The following is a 24,938-nucleotide window of genomic DNA, read 5'->3' as shown; positions in this document are numbered from 1 at the left end:
GTGTTTGGATGCTTGTGAACTCTGAACAATCAAATCTGTGCTGTTAAACTGAGGTGACTTAAGGTTCATTGGTGAGAAACTGGCAGAAAAATTAAAAAGAATTAAAACTTGGTTCCCTGATGTGAACAGTGGAGCGATCAGTGCGCGACAGCAGCACTTCTGAGTCTGATTCTCTAAGTCTGACTGTACACCCAAAGAGATCAAAGGGAATAATGTGATTATTAACCATCAGATGACAAATTCAAACCTCTTAAATCATTCTAAAGTCAGTTTTCAGCAGAAACGAGGTGATAATCGGTGACTTGCTGCTGATGCTCCAGAAAGATGTATGCGCAGTGAAGGCAGGGGGGACCTTTTGGGAGGGGGCACCCTTTGGTCAGTGACACCAGATCAAAATTTTGTCTGAAAAAAATAAACACCTGCCTTAAATAAGCGCCGGGCATTATGTGCATTAAAAAAACCTTACATTTAGTCGAGTCACTCTTTTTTTTTTCTTAAGCCCGCTGCGGAGTGGTACCATCAAGGGCGTAGGTTTGGTCTCAGCTTTGGTAGGGACAATACCACCCCCCCCCCCACCCACCCAGCCCCCCTGCTCACCACCATCACCCCCTAACCCACTCATACCATTAGACGCACAAGTACAGCATAATACATAACATATGACGACATAATGCTGAATAATTTAACACTTTATTTACATTATTAAGTGTGTAGGCAAACAAACAAATAGCTTAAATAACAAAATTGCACCCAAAATCACGAATCTATTCTATAGGCCTACACCTGAGAGAACAAGACAACAAAAAAAAAATACTTGTGGAGCTAACAAAAAAAAAAAAAGTTTTTGCAAACAAGATGTATAATCTATTCTCTTCATCAATAATGCAGTTGTAGGTATCTGGCAACCTAATTTGCCAAAAAAAAAAGGGATTTCCAATGATATATATGGTGTATTACGGTAAACGTAAGCCTGTGATGTCATAACGCAGAGGAAAAACACGGAAGTTTCACACTAGTGCGCCGCTGATTCTCATTACCGTAAGTTCTCATGTAAGCCCTCACTCTGAAAAATTTCAACACTGACAGCAAGCCAAGAACCCGTGCTATCCAACAGTATGTTATATGTTGCATATATTACAGTAAAGTGTGTTCGGTGACTTTTGAAACAAGGGAAAAGTATGAAAAAGAGCGCAAAAGTGACAGAAAAGTACATAGACAGACAGCAAACACAAATGTATTTTTTAAGGAAAAGGCAGGATGTTAGTGTCATTTGTGAAGGTGTGTGTGCGTGTTTGTGTGGGTGTGCAGTTTATTTTAAGTGTGGCGCACAGCATTGTTCGCAACCCCTCCCCCCCCGCCCTTCTTGTTTTTCTGCACCGGAGCAGTGTTGCCAGATATGAAATATGAAACTATCGTACCAAAACCTCAAAATTATCGTATTTTGGGAGAAATTATCGTACACAAACAAAACGCATACAACGTAGCTATTTTATGAAAAGAATTTTGTCACATTTTTAAACAGTAATTATATTAATGGGGAAACTATGGCAGAAAAAGAACGCAAATGCACTACCAGACTGTGAAGTAACACAAACATGTTAATTACCAGACTAGAAAGAGTCTAATTCAACCTCGGTCGCTGTCGTCATCCGATGCCATGGCCACTTGTGCAGATTTTGTTGAACACAGAAAAAATGTTGACACCTCCATAAGGAACTTGAACTTTTTTTTTATTTTTCTTGTATATCTCTTTGCTCTTGTTTTGTTCGTTTGTTATTGCATTTGTTGAAATACAGTTTCGAAAAAAAAAAAAAAAGATGTTGGTTGGGGAATCTTCCTGTCCTGCAGAGATTGGATGGGAACTCATTACTTTGTATGGAGAGGGGGCGGGCTTTCAAATGACTGTCCCGGCAGCCCAAAGCCAGCATTTGATGCCGCCTGAGTGCAACGCCTGCAAAATGATTCTTGGGTGTCAGAGAGATGCGTGTTTGGGCAACCAACTGAAATTATCGTACATATTGGGTTTTTTCCCATTATAGATCGTACATCGTACAGATGGCAAAACTATCGTACAAATACGATAATTATCGTACATCTGGCAACACTGCACCGGAGCCACCCATCCTCTGCGCTCCGGGACCTCCCACTTTACAAATTAAGCACTGCCTGCCACGAGATGCGCTTTGTTTACGTCCATGTGAGAAGAACGTGAGCCAATGAAATTGCAACATGGGTAACCCTGTAATTCTGGCACGTCGAAAACACAAAACGTGACGACTAAAATTATAGTATCGAGTTCGCAAAAAAATAGTGAATGATTTTGTTATATAAACAAAAATGCTAAATATTGGTAGGGACTATTTTGCCATCCCAAAATATTGGTTGTGACTTGTCCCTATGGTCCATATGCAAACCTACGCCCCTGGGTACCATAAAATCCTAAAGCCTGATTTATGCTTCTCCAGCTCTGTAACTCCGAAGCCTTGCAATGACGTTGACGTGCGTGTGACCCTTTTAAAGTTCTCACTCACATCTTAATGCAATTTACCACAGGAACAGTGGCTTTATCTGGATTAATTTGTCCCTCAACGAGCTCCACTTCTTTTTGCAGTCACCAACCTCCAAACCAGCGGTACATGTAATTTCCCTCAATGAATTGCAGGTAAATAAATATAAATGGTAAATGGACTGCATTAATATAGTGCTTTTCCATCTGCATCAGACGCTCAAAGCGCTTTACAAATAATGGCTCACATTCACCGTGATGTGACGGTGGTGCCATACAAGGTGCTCACTACACACCAGGAGCAACTAGGGGATTAAGGACCTTGCCCAAGGATCCTTAGTGATTTTCCAGTCAGGCTGGGATTTGAACCGAGGATCTTCTGATCTCAAGCTCAATGCCTTAACCACGAGATCATCACCTCCCCTCCCCTCATTTGAGCATCTTGTTTCTGACTCTGTGTTGTGAAATTTGTCATATTTGGAAACTTTTCAAAAATAAACAAACATATTTCATCCATGATCAAAATGTATCAGTGTTCACACTGTAAAAACTTTTAAAATATGACAGGAGATGAAAGAGGGAAAAATGGGAAAGTGACACATCATATCCTAATCAATTGTTGTTAATATTGTAATTACTTTTTTTCTCTTGGTGGATCATTAAATGGATTTTTCACAGCCAGCAGAAAGCTGAAGAGACGGTGCCTGTGAACAACCTGTACCATCAGGCAAGCTAAATATTAAATGATTTTTTTTCCACATTTCTGTATAGTGCATTCTGTCTGTGCATTTTTCTTAAACTGCCTTGAACCTGAAGCGTCTGCACAAAAACACCTCGTGTGGAATGTGTTAATATATTAATAGATACATTTAAAGTTTATGTGGACTTGCCCTCAGTTTTATTTTTTTCCATGATTTGTAAATTTGGCCCTGCGACAATCTGGCGTCCTGTCCAGGGGGTACCCCGCCTCACGCCCCGTGACTGCTGGGATATGCTCCAGCCCCCCTGTGACCCTTAATTGGAGTAAGTGGTTGAAGATGAGTGACTGAGTGATTTGTAAAATCCAGAGTTTTTCCGTGTGGTGTTCCAGTCTGGTTAGAAGAGGACAAAAGTGAGTTTTCTGAACCTGACAACAGTTACTTTCTTTCAGTCCTTGCAATGTTTTTTTTATTTATTTATTTATTTTTTTAAGAGTTTGTATTTTTCATGGCTGTGTTGTTTTCTAGTCACAGAAAGTCCAGTGAAACATGCTAATTATCCAATGATGTCATTTTTTTTATTTTTTTTTTTTATGATGATTCAGTTGACGCTGCCCACTTAAATGACAGAGAAACATGCACACGATAGATCCAAAGTAAGGGCCTGGTCACACGGCACATGGTGATAGCTGAACAAAGGAAAAAAGTCACAAATCATCAAGAAAAAGTGGACGAGTGAGCCCACACTTCTACCATCACCAAAAAGTCTGCGAGTCCAGAACACATGAAAAAATTAAAACCGAAACTAACAAAAGAAATTAACAAAAGAAAGAATCTAACAAAAGAAACAAAATAAAGCGAATGGTGACCTCGACGCTTTTGAACAAAATCAAAGCAAAACATTCATGATGACGTGACTTGCCAGCGGGTATGAGACAGCGCGCCAGCGTGTGATCATTTCTGCAGCCAGCCTGCGCTCTCCACAGCACCTTGAGGCGCGAGATTTGGTTGTCTTGACAACAGATTTGGCTTCACAACAACAGCGTGCGCGCACAGCCACAAACAGCTCTGTGCCATAGACAGCTGGAATGTGCGTAAATAGTTAAAGTAGTTGATAAAATCTTCAATTGTTTGTGTATGAAAACGTTGCTTTTTGATCCACACATGGATGAGTTACGTTCAACTCGTCTGAGCTTCAGTTATTGATCCGTTCAGATATCGTCAATGTTCGTGCAAGACGTCAGACTTGGAAGGTTGGATGACAATCAAACAGAATGTTGATGGTACGGGAACTACACAAATGATGAGGAACCATGAAGACAGAAAGTAAAACAAATTACAGACGAATTGAGGTTGCCATTGGGATTCGGTCACATTTTTCAACAGTTTGAAAATTCTGATGATGCTCCAGGATGATGGTTAAATGTTGTCTCCAAAAGGCAACATAAGTCCAGATTTCTTGTTTCGTTTTGGCTTCAGTGTCCTTCGTTAGTGCTGTGTGACCGGGGCTTAAAGTGTAGAAAATGATTTACTTATTGTTTAGCTCTTTTTTAGCTCATAGCCCCCCCCCCCCCGCTCTTTCTCAAGCCATAAAAAGTCCAGTAAATGACATAAAAATTCACATGCAAACGCTCACACAACATACAGCACCACCTACAGGCCTGGCATATGTACTACTGTTTTTTTGGTTGATTTGAGTGTTTTAAGTGTGAATGCAGATAAATGTTGAAAGGTTCTGTGCGGACAAGGCCTTTGTCTCTTCACTTGACCTCTGATTATCTTTCAAAGTGTAAAAACATGGAGCTGCTTATGAATTATGTGAGATAATTAAATTAACCTTTTCTCTGGTTTGGATCCATATAATCAATTAGCTGCCCAGGCACCAGTAACCCATAGCAACAACTGTGAGATGCTGCATGTGGGTTTGTCATCGTGTCTCTTTGTGTCTCGTCTGTGTAGGGCGGGTTTTGAGCAGGATATTGAGGGCAAATACTCGCTTCACCTGGAGAGTTGCCACGGTGAGATAAACCTTCCATTTTTAGCAACAACAGTTTTTAATATAAAGTCGTATTTGTGCCGCAGATGCTCACTGTGGTTTGTTTTGTCCAGCCGACGTCTTGGCGACTGCACGGAACCAAGACTCTGCAGCCGACTCCGCCTACGGTGAGAAACACATCATTACCTCCATCAAGGAGGTCATGTGATCACTGTTGTTGCTCTCTTTGGCATAATGTGATGTTTTTCAAAATGCCAGCCTGTTTGCATTCGAAGGCCAGAGCGCCATCATGTGGTCACTCCACAAATTCTCTTATGAAAGAATTTAAGGAAGCAGTGATGTAATGATTTCAGTAGTTAATTTAGTTTTACGCGACACAGCGGAGATGATCCCTCCTGAGATATGTGAATTCCAACATCAGCAGAAATGTGAGCTGGAAGAGGATGAGGTCTTTCCTCTTCTAATAAGCTTTGTTTACTGCTCAACTTAACCAGAAGGAATTGCATTTTCTGCACTTGACTGATCGGTGTTGACATACAGTAGCTCAGCTCTGGATTTCACCTTTGACCTCCACCACATTCCAAACTTGCTGATCAAAGCTGGGCCTCGCTGTGACTCCTGCTCTGTATTCATGGCTGCTACCTGTCAGTCCAGAGTCCTGCATGGCACCCAGGACAGGTGTTGTCATTATGCAAGCGCTGTGAGCGGCGTGCACATCAGAGCGCCATGCTGTGAATCCTATCAATTCACGGTAAGCAGCTTTAGTGTGATTACAGCCAATTAGAATCAGCCGGCGACACGCTGAATGAGCTTTCAGTGTCTCAGCTCCTTGTCATCAAGTTGGTTCGTCATCTGCAAACACTCGAACTCCAGTGTCGTTTGTGATGTGTCACTCATGGCGAAGACAAATGAGGTGAATGTTGAAGAGTCACAAGCGTGAACAAATCAGATGATAAGCACTCCTTGTGAATACCAAACCACTTATTAAGAACTTAAATTCAAAATATTTATATATCTTTTCATTACTTTGTAGCTAAGCTCAGTGTTTCCTTCAGCATGTCCCAGTCACATGACTTAATTGTTAATTTTTATAACTGACTGAAATCCAAAATCCCCCAATTAAAAAAAAAATCTTTAGTGTGCCAGTAAATCTAAATGAATTAGCCTAGATATATGTTAAAATGAGTAAAAAATATATTTTTCTCATTTTAACACTTTTATGCTCACATTTTTATATTTTGTAATATAAAAGTGCAAGTCGACCCTTTGAATGAGCAACAAACCTCACCTCTTAAAAATTACAGCCAGGGTGATATGGATTTTGGGGGGGCTAATACCAATATTAGGGAGTTAAAAATTACAATAGAGGTATATCTGCTGATATATACATAGGAAATGGAAATGGTTTGTAACATTTTATCAAAAATGTCAGAGGTTTGATTTTTTTAATTATTATTTATTTTAAGTTTAAAGATTAACTTTATTAGAAATAAATATAACCAATGAACAACCAATGTACGCTGCCTTAACTCGGATTGGCAGTCGCTGTGCAACATCGCTCAGCATTTGCATAAAAGAGACTTAACATTCACTTTGGCCCCACCTACCTGGCAGGATAGGGACTATTTGTCTCTTGTTGCTCCAAAACTCCCACTCTGAATAAATGAATGGCAGCTGGTCGCTTTGCCTCTGTCTCTTGAATCTAATGTGACCAAGGGATGATGGGGTCACGGCCCCGCTTGACAGTATTGTAAACAATGCCGTCAGAGCACTCCCTGCTGGACATGCTACATAATGACACCATTTCCAACAACCAAAGTGTTTATCTGCATTGCTTATTTGGCCAAATAAAGGTTTTACTAGCATGTTGCCCATGGGGATGTGGATTGGGTAGTGCTTATAATAAAACAGGTAGCTGACATTTTTTCAAGGGTGGTAATAAACTGTGCAAAGTTTCTTGAATGAGTTCAACAATGAGTTATGAGTACGTGATCAACGTTATATTCACACACGTACGCACAGCTTTTTGTCTTTTCTGTATTCTGCTGCAAGCAGCTGCTTTTAATTGTACACACCCACAAACAGACGGTGACGGAAGACATCAAAAGCACCACACTTTTCAGTCATAACAGCACCATGACACTTAACTCACTCATGGTAATGGCAACATGGCACTTAACTAAACTGACTATACAAATTGAACTACAAAAACACAAGTCAATAACATTAAAAACACTGTTAAACTAACATGAACCAGGATGACAACATTTAAAACTCCAAAGTGCCAAACCCCCATGGTGCATTGCAGCACAATGTCCATTGTTCACTGTTGTTAGCTAATATCACTAATTTTTCCAACAATATTAGTCCTTTCAACTTTCTGTTTTCACATCCTTCATCCTTGATCCAAAATACATAAACATACCAAACGGCAAATGTCAGCTTTCCCCAGCTTCGCCATACTCAAAGCCATACACACACACTCACACAGTGGCCATTTGGCTATTATAATCAGAACAAATCATGCAGATATGGATAGATTTTATTGGCAGAATGTTTCTTATCTGGGAAAAGAATAATTATATTTTAACTCATAGGCAGATCATTAAACAAGGGTGAAATGAGGATTATGTATTTATTTATTTTAACGCTTTGAGCCCCGGTGGAGGCGTGCAGTGCGTGCCGCTCTTGTTTCTGAAGAAACTGTGCCATGTCTGAGCACTTTAAAGACATAATGACAGAAAAAAGAGACATTTTAAAGGTTTCTTATTGAATGCTACATTATTGAGTGCCCAATTTTAAATGTTTGGGGAAGAGTGCGTTCTGGGAAGTTGGCAGAATTCATTGTTTATATACACATATCCTGTAATAGCAAACTGCAGCATAATGACCAATTTATGTCCGTTTGAAGAAAACTGAACCCAGAGGCAGCCGCTATCACGGTGCGTTAAAGAACCCATCTGAAAGGAAAACGTCATTACGGAAACGGCTCCTCACCAAATGATGTCATTACTGTAACGACAGCTGCTGTAGCATAACCTTTGCAGTCAGGCATCGACTGACGTCCTCATTCATCATGTTTGGGTCCTTCAGGTTCTGCTGCCTGGAACCAGATGCCTTCATGGAAAAACTGCGCACTTTCTAATGACGCTGCCAAGGAGCACTCAGTGACTGTCTCTGAGCATGCTGTCAATTTTTATTGTGTTCCAGGGCAATTAGCACCATGGGTCACTCCTGTGGGTGTCAGGAAAGTCCAAACCTTCAACGGCATGCCTAATCACCACACAATTAGTGTGAGTTCGAGATGAAACTGTGGCAGTGCGAGAATTAATTCGCCGCTCTGGTCTCCTGTGGCGCCGTATCAGCTGTGGTTGTCACGTCGGTTTGTCAGGGTTAATCACTGCACCGCAAGACATCTCTCTGCTTCCAACATCAAATTTACAAAAAGATTTTTTTTTTTTTTTTTTTTAAATTCTGTGATGGAGACCGCAGCTCGTTCACTTATTAAGCGGTCTGAAGAGGTTCAGGGAAGCTGCAGCAGCTGCATATGGATGTCTGTCCTTATTCTTCCCTTCTCCCACTTTGTGCCACAAGTGCACAAAAGTGCAAATTCTGGATATTATAGTCAGTTCCTTTTAATTTATGCTGCATGTCCTGGTAAATGGGACATGACGAGAACTCAATGGACAGATGAGCATCGTCACAGATATGCACAATCATAATTTCAACTAGAAGGGCATTCTGTAGAGTGCATACCTCTGCCTTTTTTTACTGATAGCTAATCTTTGATCCCATTTCTGCTGTTTGATCCACATCACTGAACTTTGATCCTGATGTCTTCTGTTCGATTTGTGTCACTGAACCTTGATCCATATTTCTTCTCTTTGAACTGCATCACAAACTTTTTCTTGACTTATGCTCTTCGATCTTCATCATTGACTTTCCATCCTGATTTCTGCTGTTTGATCTATATCACTGAACAATGATTCTGATTTCTGCTATTTTGTTCGGTATCACTGAACTTTCTTCCTGATTTGTGCTCTTTGATCCACATCACTGAACTTTGTTTATGATTTGAGCTCTTTGATCCACATCTTTGAACTTTGCAACATTCAGTCATTTGAGGCTGATTGATGAACTTTGATCTTGATCATTTGATCCTGAAATTTGCTCTTTTTGTGGAATCATTGGATTTTGAATCTGAACATCGATCTTTGATCCTGAGAACAGGATCATTGCAGTCAGTATACAAACAGCATTAAGGATCAAAGTCATTATCTACTCCTTGCTTTGGAATGGCAACAAAATATAATGGATTCTTTCTTGGCACATGCCCCGCCCCTTCATTAAGTTTAAATGAAAGCTGTTCTTAGGCACAGTCCTTCTACTAAAAAGAAGGAACAAACAGCTACTGTCGATTATATAATGAAATAATTCAGTTGTTAAGATGTTACACTATTTTTATCCTTTTTGTGACTGTAAATGGTAACTGCAATCTAATTTAAGCTCTGTATTTCACGCTGACTGCTGTGTGATTAAAATGTTTAACAATTACACAGTAGTTTGTGAGAATCTTCATGTCATCAGAAACAGAAGACGCAAATTTCTTCAAAGTGGTGTGAGTCGCACAAAAACAGAAAAAAAAACAAAACAAGAAAGTCCTCTTTCGTGTGGAAAGAACTTTGTTTTTGCCACATAAAAACTGTATCCAGATTTATTCCAACAAACATTACATAGTACAAGATATGTACCTAATAAAGTGGCAGCTCAGCCTCTGTTCTGCCACTTCACGGCTGCACGGTGAAAATTGTGCACAAAACCTTTTCAGAAAATCCTCAGAAATCTCAGTCTTCCAGATAAAAGGTACTGTGTGGAATTCATGCAGTGAAGCTGATTTTTGTTCTCCCGCTCTCATTTGGCTCAACACTGGGAGAAGATGAAGATAATTAACAAGAACACAACAGACTTGGCTGCTTCATACTCCGTCGCTCAGTCCATTTGTATGAGTTCCAACTCATTAAAAGAACATTTAAACGGGCTTTGGCGGCTCTTTTGCTGCTGGCTGATGAATGTGAAAGGATGATCAAATACACGCACGTACCGTTTTCACCGTTGGCCTTTATGTTTGTTGCCTTCATGTGTCACTTAGATGATCACATGCTGAGGACCGGATTCTTATGGAACACGTTTCACTTCACAGCTGCAACTTAAGATAACATTGGTCAACAATTTACACTCAACAAAAATATAAACGCAACACTTTTGGTTTTGCTCCCATTTTGTATGAGATGAACTGAAAGATCTAAAACTTTTTCCACATACACAATATCACCATTTCCCTCAAATATTGTTCACAAACCAGTCTAAATCTGTGATAGTGAGCACTTCTCCTTTGCTGAGATAATCCATCCCACCTCACAGGTGTGCCATATCAAGATGCTGATTAGATACCATGATTAGTGCACAGGTGTGCCTTAGACTGCGCACAATAAAAGGCCACTCTGAAAGGTGCAGTTTTGTTTTATTGGGGGGGGATACCAGTCAGTATCTGGGGTGACCACCATTTGCCTCATGCAGTGCAACACATCTCCTTCGCATAGAGTTGATCAAGTTGTCAATTGTGGCCTGTGGAATGTTGGTCCACTCCTCTTCAGTGGCTGTGCGAAGTTGCTGGATATTGGCAGGAACTGGTACACGCTGTCGTATACGCCAGTCCAGAGCATCCCAGACATGCTCAATGGGTGACATGTCCGGTGAGTATGCCGGCCATGCAAGAACTGGGACATTTTCAGCTTCCAAGAATTGTGTACAGATCCTTGCAACATGGGGCCGTGCATTATCCTGCTGCAACATGAGGTGATGTTCTTGGATGTATGGCACAACAATGGGCCTCAGGATCTCGTCACGGTATCTCTGTGCATTCAAAATGCCATCAATAAAATGCACCTGTGTTCTTCATCCATAACAGACGCCTGCCCATACCATAACCCCACCGCCACCATGGGCCACTCGATCCACAACATTGACATCAGAAAACCGCTCACCCACACGACGCCACACACGCTGTCTGCCATCTGCCCTGAACAGTGTGAACCGGGATTCATCCGTGAAGAGAACACCTCTCCAACATGCCAAATGCCAGCGAATGTGAGCATTTGCCCACTCAAGACGGTTACGACGACGAACTGGAGTCAGGTCGAGACCCCAATGAGGACGACGAGCATGCAGATGAGCTTCCCTGAGACGGTTTCTGACAGTTTGTGCAGAAATTCTTTGGTTATGTAAACCGATTGTTTCAGCAGCTGTCCGAGTGGCTGGTCTCAGACGATCTTGGAGGTGAACATGCTGGATGTGGAGGTCCTGGGCTGGTGTGGTTACACGTGGTCTGCGGTTGTGAGGCTGGTTGGATGTACTGCCAAATTCTCTGAAACGCCTTTGGAGACGGCTTATGGTAGAGAAATGAACATTCAATACATGAGCAACAGCTCTGGTTGACATTCCTGCTGTCAGCATGCCAATTGCACGCTCCCTCAAATCTTGCGACATCTGTGGCATTGTGCTGTGTGATAAAACTGCACCTTTCAGAGTGGCCTTTTATTGTGGGCAGTCTAAGGCACACCTGTGCACTAATCATGGTATCTAATCAGCATCTTGATATGGCACACCTGTGAGGTGGGATGGATTATCTCTGCAAAGGAGAAGTGCTCACTATCAGATTTAGACTGGTTTGTGAACAATATTTGAGGGAAATGGTGATATTGTGTATGTGGAAAAAGTTTTAGATCTTTGAGTTCATCTCATACAAAATGGGAGCAAAACCAAAAGTGTTGCGTTTATATTTTTGTTGAGTGTATTTAGTTTTTGTTTTGTTTTTTTTTTCCCTTGCATGGACTTATTTAGGGTAATTTTGGGGTGCTGAATCTGAATCAGAGCTCAGATTTCCTCTATCACTTTTTTTTTTTTGCAGCCTGTTCCGTATTGATTTATGATGCCAAGCTGCATTCTAAAAAATTAATTGTCTCAATGACAAAATGTGATGTAACAATTTGCATAGAATTTTTAAAGTTATTTCAGCTTAACTAAAGTTATTTCAACTTAACTAGAGAAGTCTTGTGGCATTAACTCAGTTGAAAATTGAAATAGCATAGTTGAAATAACTTAAGAAAAATCTATGCAACTTGTTACATCAATTTTTCTCGTTGAGACAGCAGTTCCTTTTTTAGAGTGTGGTCATTTGCTGATGAGCTTGACGCCACTAATCATGCACAAAGGAGCTTCAAAAGCACAGTTTTAAACCAGGTTGGTGAAATGTGAATAAGAGCCATAATATCGTTTATGGCGCCGAAGAGGTGTGCGAGAGTGCAGCTTTTGCTTCAGTATGAGAAATATGTTTTGATATCTCAAAAACGTGATGTGATTGGCAAAAACTAACTCTAGATTGGGATTCAGCACCACCAAATCACCCAAAATCCATTGGGAAACTCCATGTAAGACAAATCGTGTTGACCAGCGTTAGGATGTCCACCAAGGACGTAATAACATCATCTGTGTTTATTTATTTGCCTTTGTGTTGGCAGGATTACGTCAAAACGTCAGAAATCTCAGATTGCTTGTTTTCACTTTAATTTGAAATGCTGCCACTCCCCGCTAGAGTAAAGGTCCATTTTTGAAGACATTAAAAACATGATAACGATAACAATAATAATGAGATTTAATGTGTTTTAACAACTAACATGTCATTCAGTCACTGTTACTCTAATGGCCCTGAGTTTACTGCTACAATTCTGCACAAAGTGGAACTAATGACATACATACATTTTTATATATATATATATATATATATATATATATATATATATATATACATACACACGAGGGCTGTCAATAAAGTTACGGTCCTTTTTATTTTTTTCAAAAACTATATGGATTTCATTCATATGTTTTTACAGTCAGACATGCTTGAACCCTCGTGCGCATGCGTGAGTTTTTCCACGCCTGTCGGTGACGTCATTCGCCTGTGAGCACTCCTTGTGGGAGGAGTCGTCCAGCCCCTCGTCGGAATTCCTTTGTCTGAGAAGTTGCTGAGAGACTGGCGCGTTGTTTGATCAAAATTTTTTCTAAACCTGTGAGACACATCGAAGTGGACACGGTTCGAAAAATTAAGCTGGTTTTCAGTGAAAATTTTAACGGCTGATGAGAGATTTTGAGGTGATACTGTCGCTTTAAGGACTTTTCACGGAGCGAGACGTCGTGCAGCGCTCTCAGGCACCGTCGTCAGCCTGTTTCAAGCTGAAAACCTCCACATTTCAGGCTCTATTGATCCAGGACGTCGTGAGAGAACAGAGAAGTTTCAGAAGAAGTCGGTTTCAGCATTTTGTCCGGATATTCCACTGTTAAAGGAGATTTTTTTTTAATGAAAGACGTGCGGACGGATCCGCGCGTCGAGACGCAGCCGCCGCGACGCTCCGCCACAGGAAAAACACCTCCGTTGAAAGCCTTAAGGACAAGTTGGAACATGTCCTGCCTGTTAAACAATTTCTCATATACTCACTCCACTGAAAGCCATCAAAAGCCGCCTGGATTTTACAAATGGTTATCAACACGGAGGTGTTTTTCCTGTGCCGCCACACCGCGTCGGCTGCGTCCCGACGCGCGGATCCGTCCGCACGTCTTTCATTAAAAAAATCTCCTTTAACAGTGGAATATCCGGATAAAATGCTGAAACCGACTTCTTCTGAAACTTCTCTGTTCTCTCACGACGTCCTGGATCAATAGAGCCTGAAATGTGGAGGTTTTCAGCTTGAACAGGCTGATGATGCTGCCTGAGAGCGCTGCGCGACGTCTCGCACCATGAAAAGTCCTTAAAGTGACAGAATCACCTCAAAATCTCTCATCAGCTGTTAAAATTTTCACTGAAAACCAGCTTAATTTTTCGAACCGTGTCCACTTCGATGTGTCTCACAGGTTTAGAAAAAATTTTGATCAAACAACGCGCCAGTCTCTCAGCAACTTCTCAGACAAAGGAATTCCGACGAGGGGCTGGACGACTCCTCCCACAAGGAGTGCTCACAGGCGAATGACGTCACCGACAGGCGTGGAAAAACTCACGCATGCGCACGAGGGTTCAAGCATGTCTGACGTAGAAACATATGAATGAAATCCATATAGTTTTTGAAAAAAATAAAAAGGACCGTTACTTTATTGACAGCCCTCGTATATATATATAAAGCAATACGTGTCTGTGTGAGTGCGAGTATGTGAATCACATATCTCTTGCAGTTTTGTCAGATCAGCCTCAGCTTTCAGATATGGCTTGCGAATAGCATGATGATGCGCATCCTTTCTGATTAAAAAATTTTGGAATTAGTTTTCAAAACCTTTATTTTGAAACCTTTATTTTGATTAACACTGGAAAATTCATACTTCTAAGATGGTGTGGCCCGCTGATGTTACTGGTAGCAAAGTTGATGTTCATGTTTGCACCATTTCACAATAAAATGTTTAATGTCAGCATCACAGCAAATACTTTTACTGTGAAATGCATGCTACCAGTGTTCCTTGCAACTGAGGCTAACTTGACAACACTGAGGAGATGTTAGCTAAAATCAGTTTTTTGCTAACGCCAACAAACTTCCCACTGTTTGTACAATGTTTCAGTAAATACATGAGCTGAATAAAATCTTATATTTTTCACTATTTGTACAATGTTTCAGTAAGTACATAAGCTGAATAAAATCTAATATTTTTCCACTGTTTGTACAATGTTTCAGTAAGTACATAAGCTGAATAAAATCTAATATTTTTCCACTATTTGTACAATGTTTCAGTAAGTACATAAGCTGAATAAAATCTATTTTTCCACTGGTTGTACAATGTTTCAGTAAGTACATAAGCTGAATAAAATCTAATATTTTTCCACTGGTTGTACAATGTTTCAGTAAGTACATAAGATGAATAAAATCTAATATTTTTCCACTGTTTGTACAATGTTTCAGTAAGTACATAAGCTGAATAAAATCTAATATTTTTCCACTGGTTGTACAATGTTTCAGTAAGTACATAAGATGAATAAAATCTAATATTTTTCCACTGGTTGTACAATGTTTCAGTAAGTACATAAGCTGAATAAAATCTAATATTTTTCCACTGGTTGTACAATGTTTCAGTAAGTACATAAGCTGAATAAAATCTAATATTTTTCCACTGGTTGTACAATGTTTCAGTAAGTACATAAGCTGAATAAAATCTAATATTTTTCCACTGGTTGTACAATGTTTCAGTAAGTACATAAGATGAATAAAATCTAATATTTTTCCACTGGTTGTACAATGTTTCAGTAAGTACATAAGATGAATAAAATCTAATATTTTTCCACTGTTTGTACAATGTTTCAGTAAGTACATAAGCTGAATAAAATCTAATATTTTTCCACTGTTTGTACAATGTTTCAGTAAGTACATAAGCTGAATAAAATCTAATATTTTTCCACTATTTGTACAATGTTTCAGTAAGTAAAAAGTAAGTCCCTTCGGCTGCTCCCTTGTTTGCACTTGGGGTCGCCACAGCAAATCCAAGGTGGATCTGCATGTTGTTTTATGCCGGATGCCCTTCCTGACGCAACTCCACATTACATGGAGAAATGTGGCAGGGGTGGGATTTGAACCCGGAACCTTCTGAACTGAAACCAAGCGCATTAACCACTTGGCCATGTACATAAGCTAAATCTAATATTTTTCCACTATTTGTACAATGTTTCAGTAAGTACATAAGCTAAATAAAATCTAATATTTTTCCACTATTTGTACAATGTTTCAGTAAGTACATATACTGAATAAAATCTCATATTTGCTATGAGTTCAAGTTTAAATAAACTGTTTTCAGGAGTTGGGGTACTGAGGATTTGCTGTTTCAAATATTCTAAACGTTCTGTTTAATTTTGTCTGAGTCTCTTCCAATATCCCGTTTAATAGGAATCCTTTTATTTTCATATAACTGATAATAAAGCTGTTTTTAAAACAATAATAAATACTATATTCAAATAATATGGTACACCTCTTTGTAGATTCCACCTTCAAACACAGCCTCATATGACCATCCATGAGAAATCTACGCAAGTTCCCAATTTTCTATAGGAATACAAGCTACCTGCCTACCTACTGCACTAGAGTTTACTTAATTTCTACAAAACAAATAAGTGAATAAACAGCAGCTTGGATTGAAAGTATTTTTTCATAATGTATGACAGAGCTGTTTAAGTGACAAACATATACATTGGGTTAACCTTAATGTGCTTGCATTCTGCTCTGTGCAAATATAATGACTGACCCCCCCAAAAAAACAAAAAAAAAAAACAAAAACCCTTGATCAGTACATCCCTAATATATTCTTAAAGAAGTTGTTGAGCCTTATTTACCAGCTCTTGCACTGGTGTCTCTGGATGCTAATGACCAAATATTTGTGGACTTGAGTGCATAAATGCATCCACGTGTGTGATTGTGTTATTGATATAAATGAATGTGTGTACTAGTGTGATTACTGATTTTTTTTTTTTTTTTTTTTTTTGAGTTTAATTGATTCAGACAGTTAGTTTCCACACAGCGAGGTGGCCGCGCTGGTTGATCTGCTCGATAACGACACTGTGGAACTCAGCAGGAATCGATCATCGGCAGAGAAGGGCACAGTCAGACGTGTATCGCCTGATTGCATACCTTCTTTCAGAAACCGTTTTTGTGAATCACAGAACGACGATCACGTTTGTCCAACGAGGTGAAACAACTCGGGCTGCGCATTTTGTGAAAAACATCAAACTGTATTTTTTTTTTGTTTTTGTCTTGTTTATTCACCTACTTCAGTTTAATACACCTTGACATGACTCGATCCTTCTGCATACACACAAACACAGTGTGGAGGTAGGTGTGTGTGTGTGTGTGTGTATCAGGTTTGTGTTGTTTGACCTTATCCAATGAGAGGAATGTGGGTGTTGGCAGCATGTTTATTGGTGAAGGGAAAAAGTCACATTTGAGAAGGTCTCTCCTTATCCTGCCCCATGTCCTTTCTGTCATTTTTTTTCCTCTATCTCTATTATTTCTCGCTGTTGTCATTTTTTTCTATTCCTTCATTACTCCTCATCTGTCAGTTTCACTCATCTTTTTTATTTCTTCTTATCTGTGTGAATGCAGCCTCTTTTTCTCTCATCTACTCTTTCATTTTAATTTGTGGCAATATCTGAAATTTTCTCCTTTTATAAAAAAAAAATTCTCTTAGTTATTCTGTCTGCTATTCTCTCTCTCTCTGTCTCTCTCTCTGTCTCTCTCTCTCTCTCTTCTGTGTCTCTGGCTTTCATTGCTTTGTCTCTCTTGTGTCACTGATGTCGGGCTGCATGTGAATACCAATGTATCCTCTGCAGAAAGAGTGGGCAAGAGAGCACTGGAGACACACACTATGCTAATAGGGGAGAAGTTTCTCCAGCTTCTTGACTTCAGTCTTTCAGCCTTAAAGCTGCAGTTCACTATCACACACTCCAGGTCCAAAACAAGGAATCACCAAACCTTCAGTGGTTGTAGCTTCAGAAATGTGACCATTTCATTCTTTGCTGTTTTATATCACTGGAATTTGTATGATTATTGTTATTATTATTTGGGCTTTTGATTTCACAGCATTTTTTAGGCTTGTGTGTGGCCTTTTTTGCGGGGGGGGGCCCTCTGTGCACCACCACAGTAGAACTGAAATGCAATAATACGTGTTTGCATTGGAGACTTTCATCTTTAATTCATTCATTCCATCAACGGCTGTGTCTCCAGTCACACCCACTGAAGCCTGTAACTCCTTCAACACCGTCATGGGTGTCTTGATAGCTTCCCTCAAATGGACTGCATTTATATAACACTTTTCCATCTGCATCAGACGCTCAGTGCTTTACAATAATGCCTCACATTCTCCCCGATGTGAGGGTGCTGCCATACAAGGTGCTCACTACACACAAGGAGCAACTCAGGGATTAAGGCCCTTCCCCAAGGGCCCTTAGTGACACTCTTTACGTTTCTTAAGGAATAATTGAACAAATATCCCTAAATATTCAGTGAATTGGAAACGTTCTTGCATTCGTCCTCTTACTTGTCCAAAGATGACTGGCTGTAAAAGTGATGATTTAGTAGCTTTACCATTTTATTTCAGATTATGTTGTAGATATTCCTCTTTGGTTAGCATCATTTTCGATTTAGAAAAGTTGATTTATGTAAAATTCCAAGCCTTGCAGTCCATTTTCTAGGCACCGTCTGGCTGTTACTTTCCTCTTCTGTTCTGTATTCCAACTGGTTCCATTACTGCCAAAGTTCAAAAGCATTCCTGCTGCAATACCACAATGTGTGGTTCAGTTCACTTCATCAGAGCACCAGCACCAAATCAGAGTAGACGTCACCCTGACATGCTGCAGGAGAGCAAGGTTTAAACCTGATCCTGCCCACGAGCAAGCACAGTGGGGTAACCACAGAATTAAAACAGCTGTCAGTTTTTACTCGAGTCCAAAATATGGCCATTGGGTATTGCAAAGGCCTTCTGTCCGTCTGTCTGTCTTTGCTCACCATAATTCCCATCCTGTTACTGCCAGAGTCTTCAAATTCAAAGGGAGCATTTGTGGGAGATAGACCTTGGACAAGTTCAAAGATGGATAACCTTGACCTATTTTAAGAGATCAACAGGTCAGACAATCACAATTGTCTTCTTTATAATTTGCATTTGTTTAATTGATATCCCAGTACAAAGTCTATGTATAAATAAAATAAAATTTTGGACCAATCTGATGCTTTTCTGGCAAATATGTTTTTGAACTCCTCCCAGATAATGTTATTTTTGACCAAATCCATTTGCAGAAAAGTACATTGGAACCTCCACCACATTTCCCTGTTATCATTAGACCCTTCAGTGGACAAGCTGGCTTCTGTTTGAGATAAATGTTTTTCATTTTGGCTCATTACTTGAGAGCAGGTGGCTCTGTCAAATTTAGCTCCAGTTGTGCGCTTCAGGCTGCCTGTCTGTGTCTTTGGACAAGACATTCTTTCTATTATCCCATTGTGATGTCACTGGACTGGAGAGAGAAGTTTGGTGATGCTGATGTCTTTGCAGGAGAATGACGGTCCAAGTCTTTAGGGTCCTGGTGCTTCCCGTCTGGTTGTGAGACTTGGACTTTAACCAGTGACCTTGGATGTCTTTGGTACTTGGTCAGTTACTGGAGAGTTAAATAGGGAGCATCAGTTGCATTGTGAAGGAATGTCAGCTACATGCATAGACGTGATCCAGTGATCCATCATGTAGGTGCCTCAATGTTGAGGACCCCAGTGACTGGAAGAAGACAAGGACACACCCACATTTCACTTGGCTGCAGCACATGGATTACTTTGGACAGGTGGGGATGGACCGGTTGCCTTCCTGGATGGTTGCTATCCAGGCCGTTTCAGTAGTGTGGCGGATGCTACTGCAGATGTTGGTAGCGAAGAGCAGATAATAAAAATTAAATAAAAGCTAAGCACAGAACCCTAAGCTACGAGATTTGGACATGTTGGTCACATAACCTCACTCATCCTTTTCCTCCTGTTGTCTTTTAGGTGTTCGCCATCTTCCGGAGTTGGACCTGCGAGCAGCCGCCAACGTGCACTACACCCTGTTAATTGCATGCATTCTGGTGGCCTTTTTCTTGGGCGCCATCTTGTCTGGCTTCCTGGTATCGTGCTACTGCAGCCGTAACAGCGCGCACCGGGCGAGGCGAGTGGGCAAGGACCCCGAGGCGTCGCTACCACACGCTTTGTCGCTGCATTCCCTCGCCAAACTCAACGGGCTGCTGGACGGACAGCTGAAGGTTAGTGGAAGAGGCTGTTTAATTTGTCTTGTAAGTAATTGAGACAATTAAACCAACAAAAAAGCTAATAAGGAATTACATGATAAGTACATTATATTTTAATCGTCAATCTCTGAATTTTCAATTGTTGTAAGTTACATATTACCATGAGGGTGTCATAACCACTAAAACACAACCAAATGTATCATTTGAGTCACTGACATAAAAATATATATTTGACTTTTAAAATACAAACTGTACCTTACTGTGGTTATAACTTAATGCCCAAACACAAACAAAAATGAAACACACAAACATAGTGCTTTCTTGCAGATGGTGCCAGTGAGTGGTGAGTGCAGGAAGTGCACTGTGGGACTTTGCACTGTCCCATGTAAAGTGCCCAGAGTCGTTTGTAAGATGGTCAGAGGATGAACAGTGCATTTGATGGTGAGAGGGGTATGTGATGGTGGAGGGCCTGCAGGTGCAGCATTCCATGTGGGAGTCACTGATGAAGTCCTACACTGAATGGGAAAGTGTGTCCAAACCTTTGATTGGTACTGTGTATTGGCCCTGATATCCATTGGGCTGGTGTATCTGACTCCCCCTGGACAGGATGCTGAGGCTGGTACTCAGTGACAGGAGGGTGGACTGACATGATGCAGATGAAGTGTCTTGTCCTCTGAAAAAAACGAGTAGCCTGAAGCCCTCTTCTCAATCAGCAAAGGATGTGTGGACACCTGTGAGATGGTATTGTGTGTCCAAGTCTCTGTATCTTCACCTAGACGACTGTGGTACTCAAGACTCCCTCAGTTGAGGAGCTGCTCATATGGAGGGTGGCGTATGGTGGGCAGGTCTTCCAGAGGTCCACTGTTAACTCATGAGTCACCTCCACATTGAAAGCTGGGTTGTCGTCAGGACTCCGTGATGTTGTTGGTGCTGTTACTGTGTTCTGTCAGCACGGTGAAGAGCAGTGGACTCGAGATGCATCCTTGAGGGGCACCAGCACTTAGCGTAAGGTTGCTGTAAGTTTCTACTCCTATCCAAACCATCTGTAGTCTTGCAAAGGGATTGTGTATGAAAGCAGTTTGATGTAGACATCATCTTCCAGACAGATCAGTGATACTTGGAGCTGAAATTGCGTCATCTGTTGACTAGTTTCTTCAATAAGGAAACTGAAAGGAGTCCAACATGGGGTAGACGTTGACTGTGATATGGGCCATGAATCGAGTCTCAGTGAACCATCTGCCCAAAAATGACCTACTGCCTTGGGAATTCATGTTATGAATCAATAGGTTGTGATTAGAGAGCCAGATCCATCTATGTATTGGTCCCCAGTGCTAATGTGCATGATTGTTGTTTGAGGACAGGGGTCCATGTCTTTAAAGTCCCAGTACTTCTGGTCTTATTGTGTGATTGCGATTCCTGAGGCAATCGAATGACCTCAGATGACAACTGGATGTCTTTAGTACTAGGTCTCTATCCTTGAATGAAGTTGGAATGAGTTAGTGTCAGATGAGAACTTCTTGAAACCCAGAGGAGGTGTACTTGCATTAATGAGGATGTGGTAGCAATAGATGGCTGCTTTGATGGAGACAGGGATGGACTGCTGGTCTGCTTGGGTTTCTGGATGCAGCAGTGTACAGCCCCAATAAATGCTCTGAGACCTGCTCTGACCTTAATCAGTAAAGATTTGTATTCAGTTTTTCTGTTCATCCGTGTCTTTGTGCAGGAGGACAAACTGGACGTATCGTTGTCAAAAATATACAGCTCATTCATCCCAAATGGACGGTCGGAGCCCAACCTGCACACCCCCAGACACCAGGACCTGCCACTGGTTGACCCCGACCTTAGCCTCTCCCAGGTATGATATCACACATTATCAGTCCAAACATGCAACCCGTAAATGGACTGCATTTATATAGCACTTCCATTTGCGTGAGACGGTCAAATCGCTTTACAATAATGCCTCACATTCACCCCAATGTCAGGGTGCTACCATACAAGGTGCTCACTACACACCAGGAGTATCTAGGGGATTAAGAACCTTGCCCAAGGGCCCTTAGTGATTTTCCAGTCAGGCTGGGATTTGAACCAAGGATCTTCTGGTCTTAAGCCCAGCGCTCACCTTCCTATATCCCCAAAATTTTTATTTTATTAGGTTCCAAAAACAGTGTATTCAGTTTTAGAAGTTTTTATTTCTTACTAGCTTTTACATAATATATTAGAAAATTGTTATTTCAAACCAAAAATGAACCAAAGTTAGCAGCTAGCGAAACCAGGAAGTGACGTCCGCTAAATATTTTAGCGGATGGACGGATGGATGGAAAGCTTTCACAATACCCGTTGGCCATATTTGATGGCCTCAGGTAAAAACAGAATTCAAATTAGCCATTGCAGAAGTAGAATCAAATGATTTTGTGGCATTTTTTGGGGGGGGGGACCCTGTATTTGAGTTTGATCGATTCATTTTCAGAAGCTACTGGGCCAACTGTGGACTCTTTTAAACAGTTGGCCAAGAAGGAGATGGGGAAGGAGGGTAAATTAAGGTGAACGTTTAGACAACGACTGGAAAAAGAAGCGAGGTGTTAGATTTGATGGAGAGGAGGGAGATCAGAGTGTTATTTTTGCAGGAAATTAATTACAAAGGAAATTTATGATTAAACATTTGATTTGTTTGGTTTGAAACTGGGTCTACCCTGTGTTTAGTCTCTCTCTCAGGCTGATGGTGAGGTCTCCGGACTCCCGACACCAGACTCCACCCCTGAGCTACCCATCAAGAACGTGAAGGCCCTCCAGTATGAGAAGAACCAGAACTGCAACAACGCCAAGGACAGCAACCCCAAATCCAGACCAAGATGCTCTGGATCTAGTTTGGGTTTGATGGCCGTTGTGGGGAATTCTTTGACCCAGCAGGCGTTCCCCTTTTCCCATCACAATGACAACAATTTAAGCAACGGAGTGGCGCTTGGAGCTGGAGCAGCTTCTTCTTCACTGCATCTCCCAGAGGAGATAAAGATCTCGCACCATCACAACTCCCAGCAGTCTCTTCCCCAGACCGTCGTGGATGTCTCCGCGCTGGATGAGCTGCTCAAACACATCCATGAAGTCAGCGCTTCGGGTACCGGTGGCATCAAGGTCCTCACCTCCACCTCCTCATCCGCCCTGTTTCCCGGAGCCTCCTCCGCTTCATCCAGAGGGCACCATCATAACCACCACAGCGAGCAGCGTGCATGCCTCTACAACCACAGCCATCACCATAGCAACCACCACCATCAGCAGCAGCAGATGCCTGAGACAGAACCCAGTTCACATTTCAGCAACTCCGTGCTGCCAAGAGATGGCCGGCCCAGACACCTTGATGCACAAAATCAAAACTCTTCTTCTTTCTCATCGTCCTCCAACAATCCCACCTCCTCCACTTCCGTCCCCTCCTCCTCCTCCTCCTCCGCTTCACCAACTCCGCTCCAGCAGCAGGTAATTCCTGAAAAGCCTGGAGGCAGTGGAATGTCACTGATGCAGCGCCACTACCATCGCCCCGCGCTCATTAAGATGGGCAGCGGGGGAGGGGCTGTGCCACGCCACCACAGCTTCAACCACCGGGGGTCAGCACCTAATAATTTTTTAGCCAGGATGAACACCAACAGTAGCAGTAATGGACCTGCAGGAGCTAACACCAGTAAAGACAGCGACAGACGCCGGTTGTCATTTGCTAGCACCTGTTTGACACGGCAGCACAGTTACAGCGAAGGGCCGCACGTACAACGAGCGGCGATCCGCAGAACGGTCTCACTCAAACCCCAGGTCCCCCCGAAACCGCTGTTCCTCCCAAATACAGTGACAAAACCGGCGCCACAGGAGGAAAAGTACAACTACTGAGACCTTTAGAAGAGTTGTTGACAAAATGAACACAGTGACAGAGACAAAAGGACTTCAGTGACGAGCCGCTGTCCTTGCCGCTTGTCATTCACTCTGCGTTATTGTTCCGTTTGCTCTGAGTCACACAGCTGCACCATTGTAGCAGGAACTAAAGCTTGACACCAAATAAATGAGTGAGTCACACTCAAACAGCTCGGACCAGCTGGAGAAACGTTCCAAAAGCAGGTCAAAGAGACGCTAATGATCCAGAGGCCGTCCCTGGGCAGGAGGCAGCCTCACATGTTCCCGATGAATGCAGTTTTCTCAGAAGCCTTTGATCTCGTGTCCCTGGTTGTTAGTTTTCGGCGCAGGGCCCGGATTTCATTTGCAAACCTGCTTGACACGGTGCTGCTGGGAGTGTCGGACTTCTCTCCAAGACTTTGATGATTGAGTGGGACGATGGCGGCATTGCCATAGGAGAACTCATGTAAAAAAATCCCCAAACACCCAGAGAGCTAATTCCTTTCCTCGCTTCAGAATTCTGTCTCCCTTTTACTCCGGTCTGGATGGGAAGCAGAGAAGCTGAGATTTTCTTTGGTTTCCTACACAGCATAAAATTCAAGTTTATAAAGTTTAATCCATAATCGAGTATGAAAAGAGAAGAATAAATAATCAGTGTGCTGCGTTTCCAATCCAGTATTTTTTTTTTTTTTTAATAAATATCTTGTCTCATTTCTTAACTTTGTTCCTGTTCACACTCGGAATGTTGGAACCAGCAGGTGTTGTTAATTTGGAGCAAATGATCACACAAATTTATAACGTCACAACTGTGAAGTGAAATAAGATCTACTGTGAGAATTTAGACCTCCATCAGGTCATAACCTACACCTATATCAGGTCATAGCCTTCACCAGGCCGTAACCTACACCTATATCAGGTCATAGCCTTCACCAGGCCGTAACCTACACCTATATCAGTTCATAGCCTCCACCAGGCCGTAACCTACACCTATATCAGGTCATAGCCTCCACCAGGCCGTAACCTACACCTATA

General features: G+C 41.6%; 1 protein-coding gene and 1 long non-coding RNA gene across 3 annotated transcripts in view; one reads left to right on the top strand and one right to left on the bottom strand.

The window, feature by feature from the left end:
• The window catches only part of LOC117501549 (semaphorin-6D-like), a 187,857-nt gene extending 163,264 nt beyond the window's left edge, over window positions 1-24,593 (top strand). Inside the window, exons 19-23 of one of the 2 annotated variants that reach the window (XM_034160443.1) lie at window positions 5,164-5,222; window positions 5,314-5,367; window positions 19,801-20,051; window positions 21,760-21,891; window positions 22,749-24,593. In XM_034160443.1, coding sequence (XP_034016334.1) covers window positions 5,164-5,222; window positions 5,314-5,367; window positions 19,801-20,051; window positions 21,760-21,891; window positions 22,749-23,906 — 1,654 coding nt within the window. In that variant the 3' untranslated portion in view covers window positions 23,907-24,593. Of the gene's footprint in view, window positions 1-5,163; window positions 5,223-5,313; window positions 5,368-19,800; window positions 20,052-21,759; window positions 21,892-22,736 lie in introns of both variants that reach the window. The other variant, XM_034160442.1, reaches the window with a different exon arrangement.
• Window positions 24,594-24,599: 6 nt separating this feature from the next.
• LOC117501550 lies at window positions 24,600-24,938 on the bottom strand. Its single transcript, XR_004558038.1, has 2 exons — window positions 24,852-24,938; window positions 24,600-24,813 (listed from the first exon to the last, which is right to left on the bottom strand). It is a non-coding gene; the product is annotated as an uncharacterized LOC117501550 (long non-coding RNA).

This window comes from Thalassophryne amazonica, chromosome 20 (genome assembly GCF_902500255.1).
Source record: "Thalassophryne amazonica chromosome 20, fThaAma1.1, whole genome shotgun sequence".
NCBI lineage: Eukaryota > Metazoa > Chordata > Actinopteri > Batrachoidiformes > Batrachoididae > Thalassophryne > Thalassophryne amazonica.
Note: the sequence above shows the minus strand (reverse complement) of the source record. Positions and strands in the feature narration are given on the sequence as shown.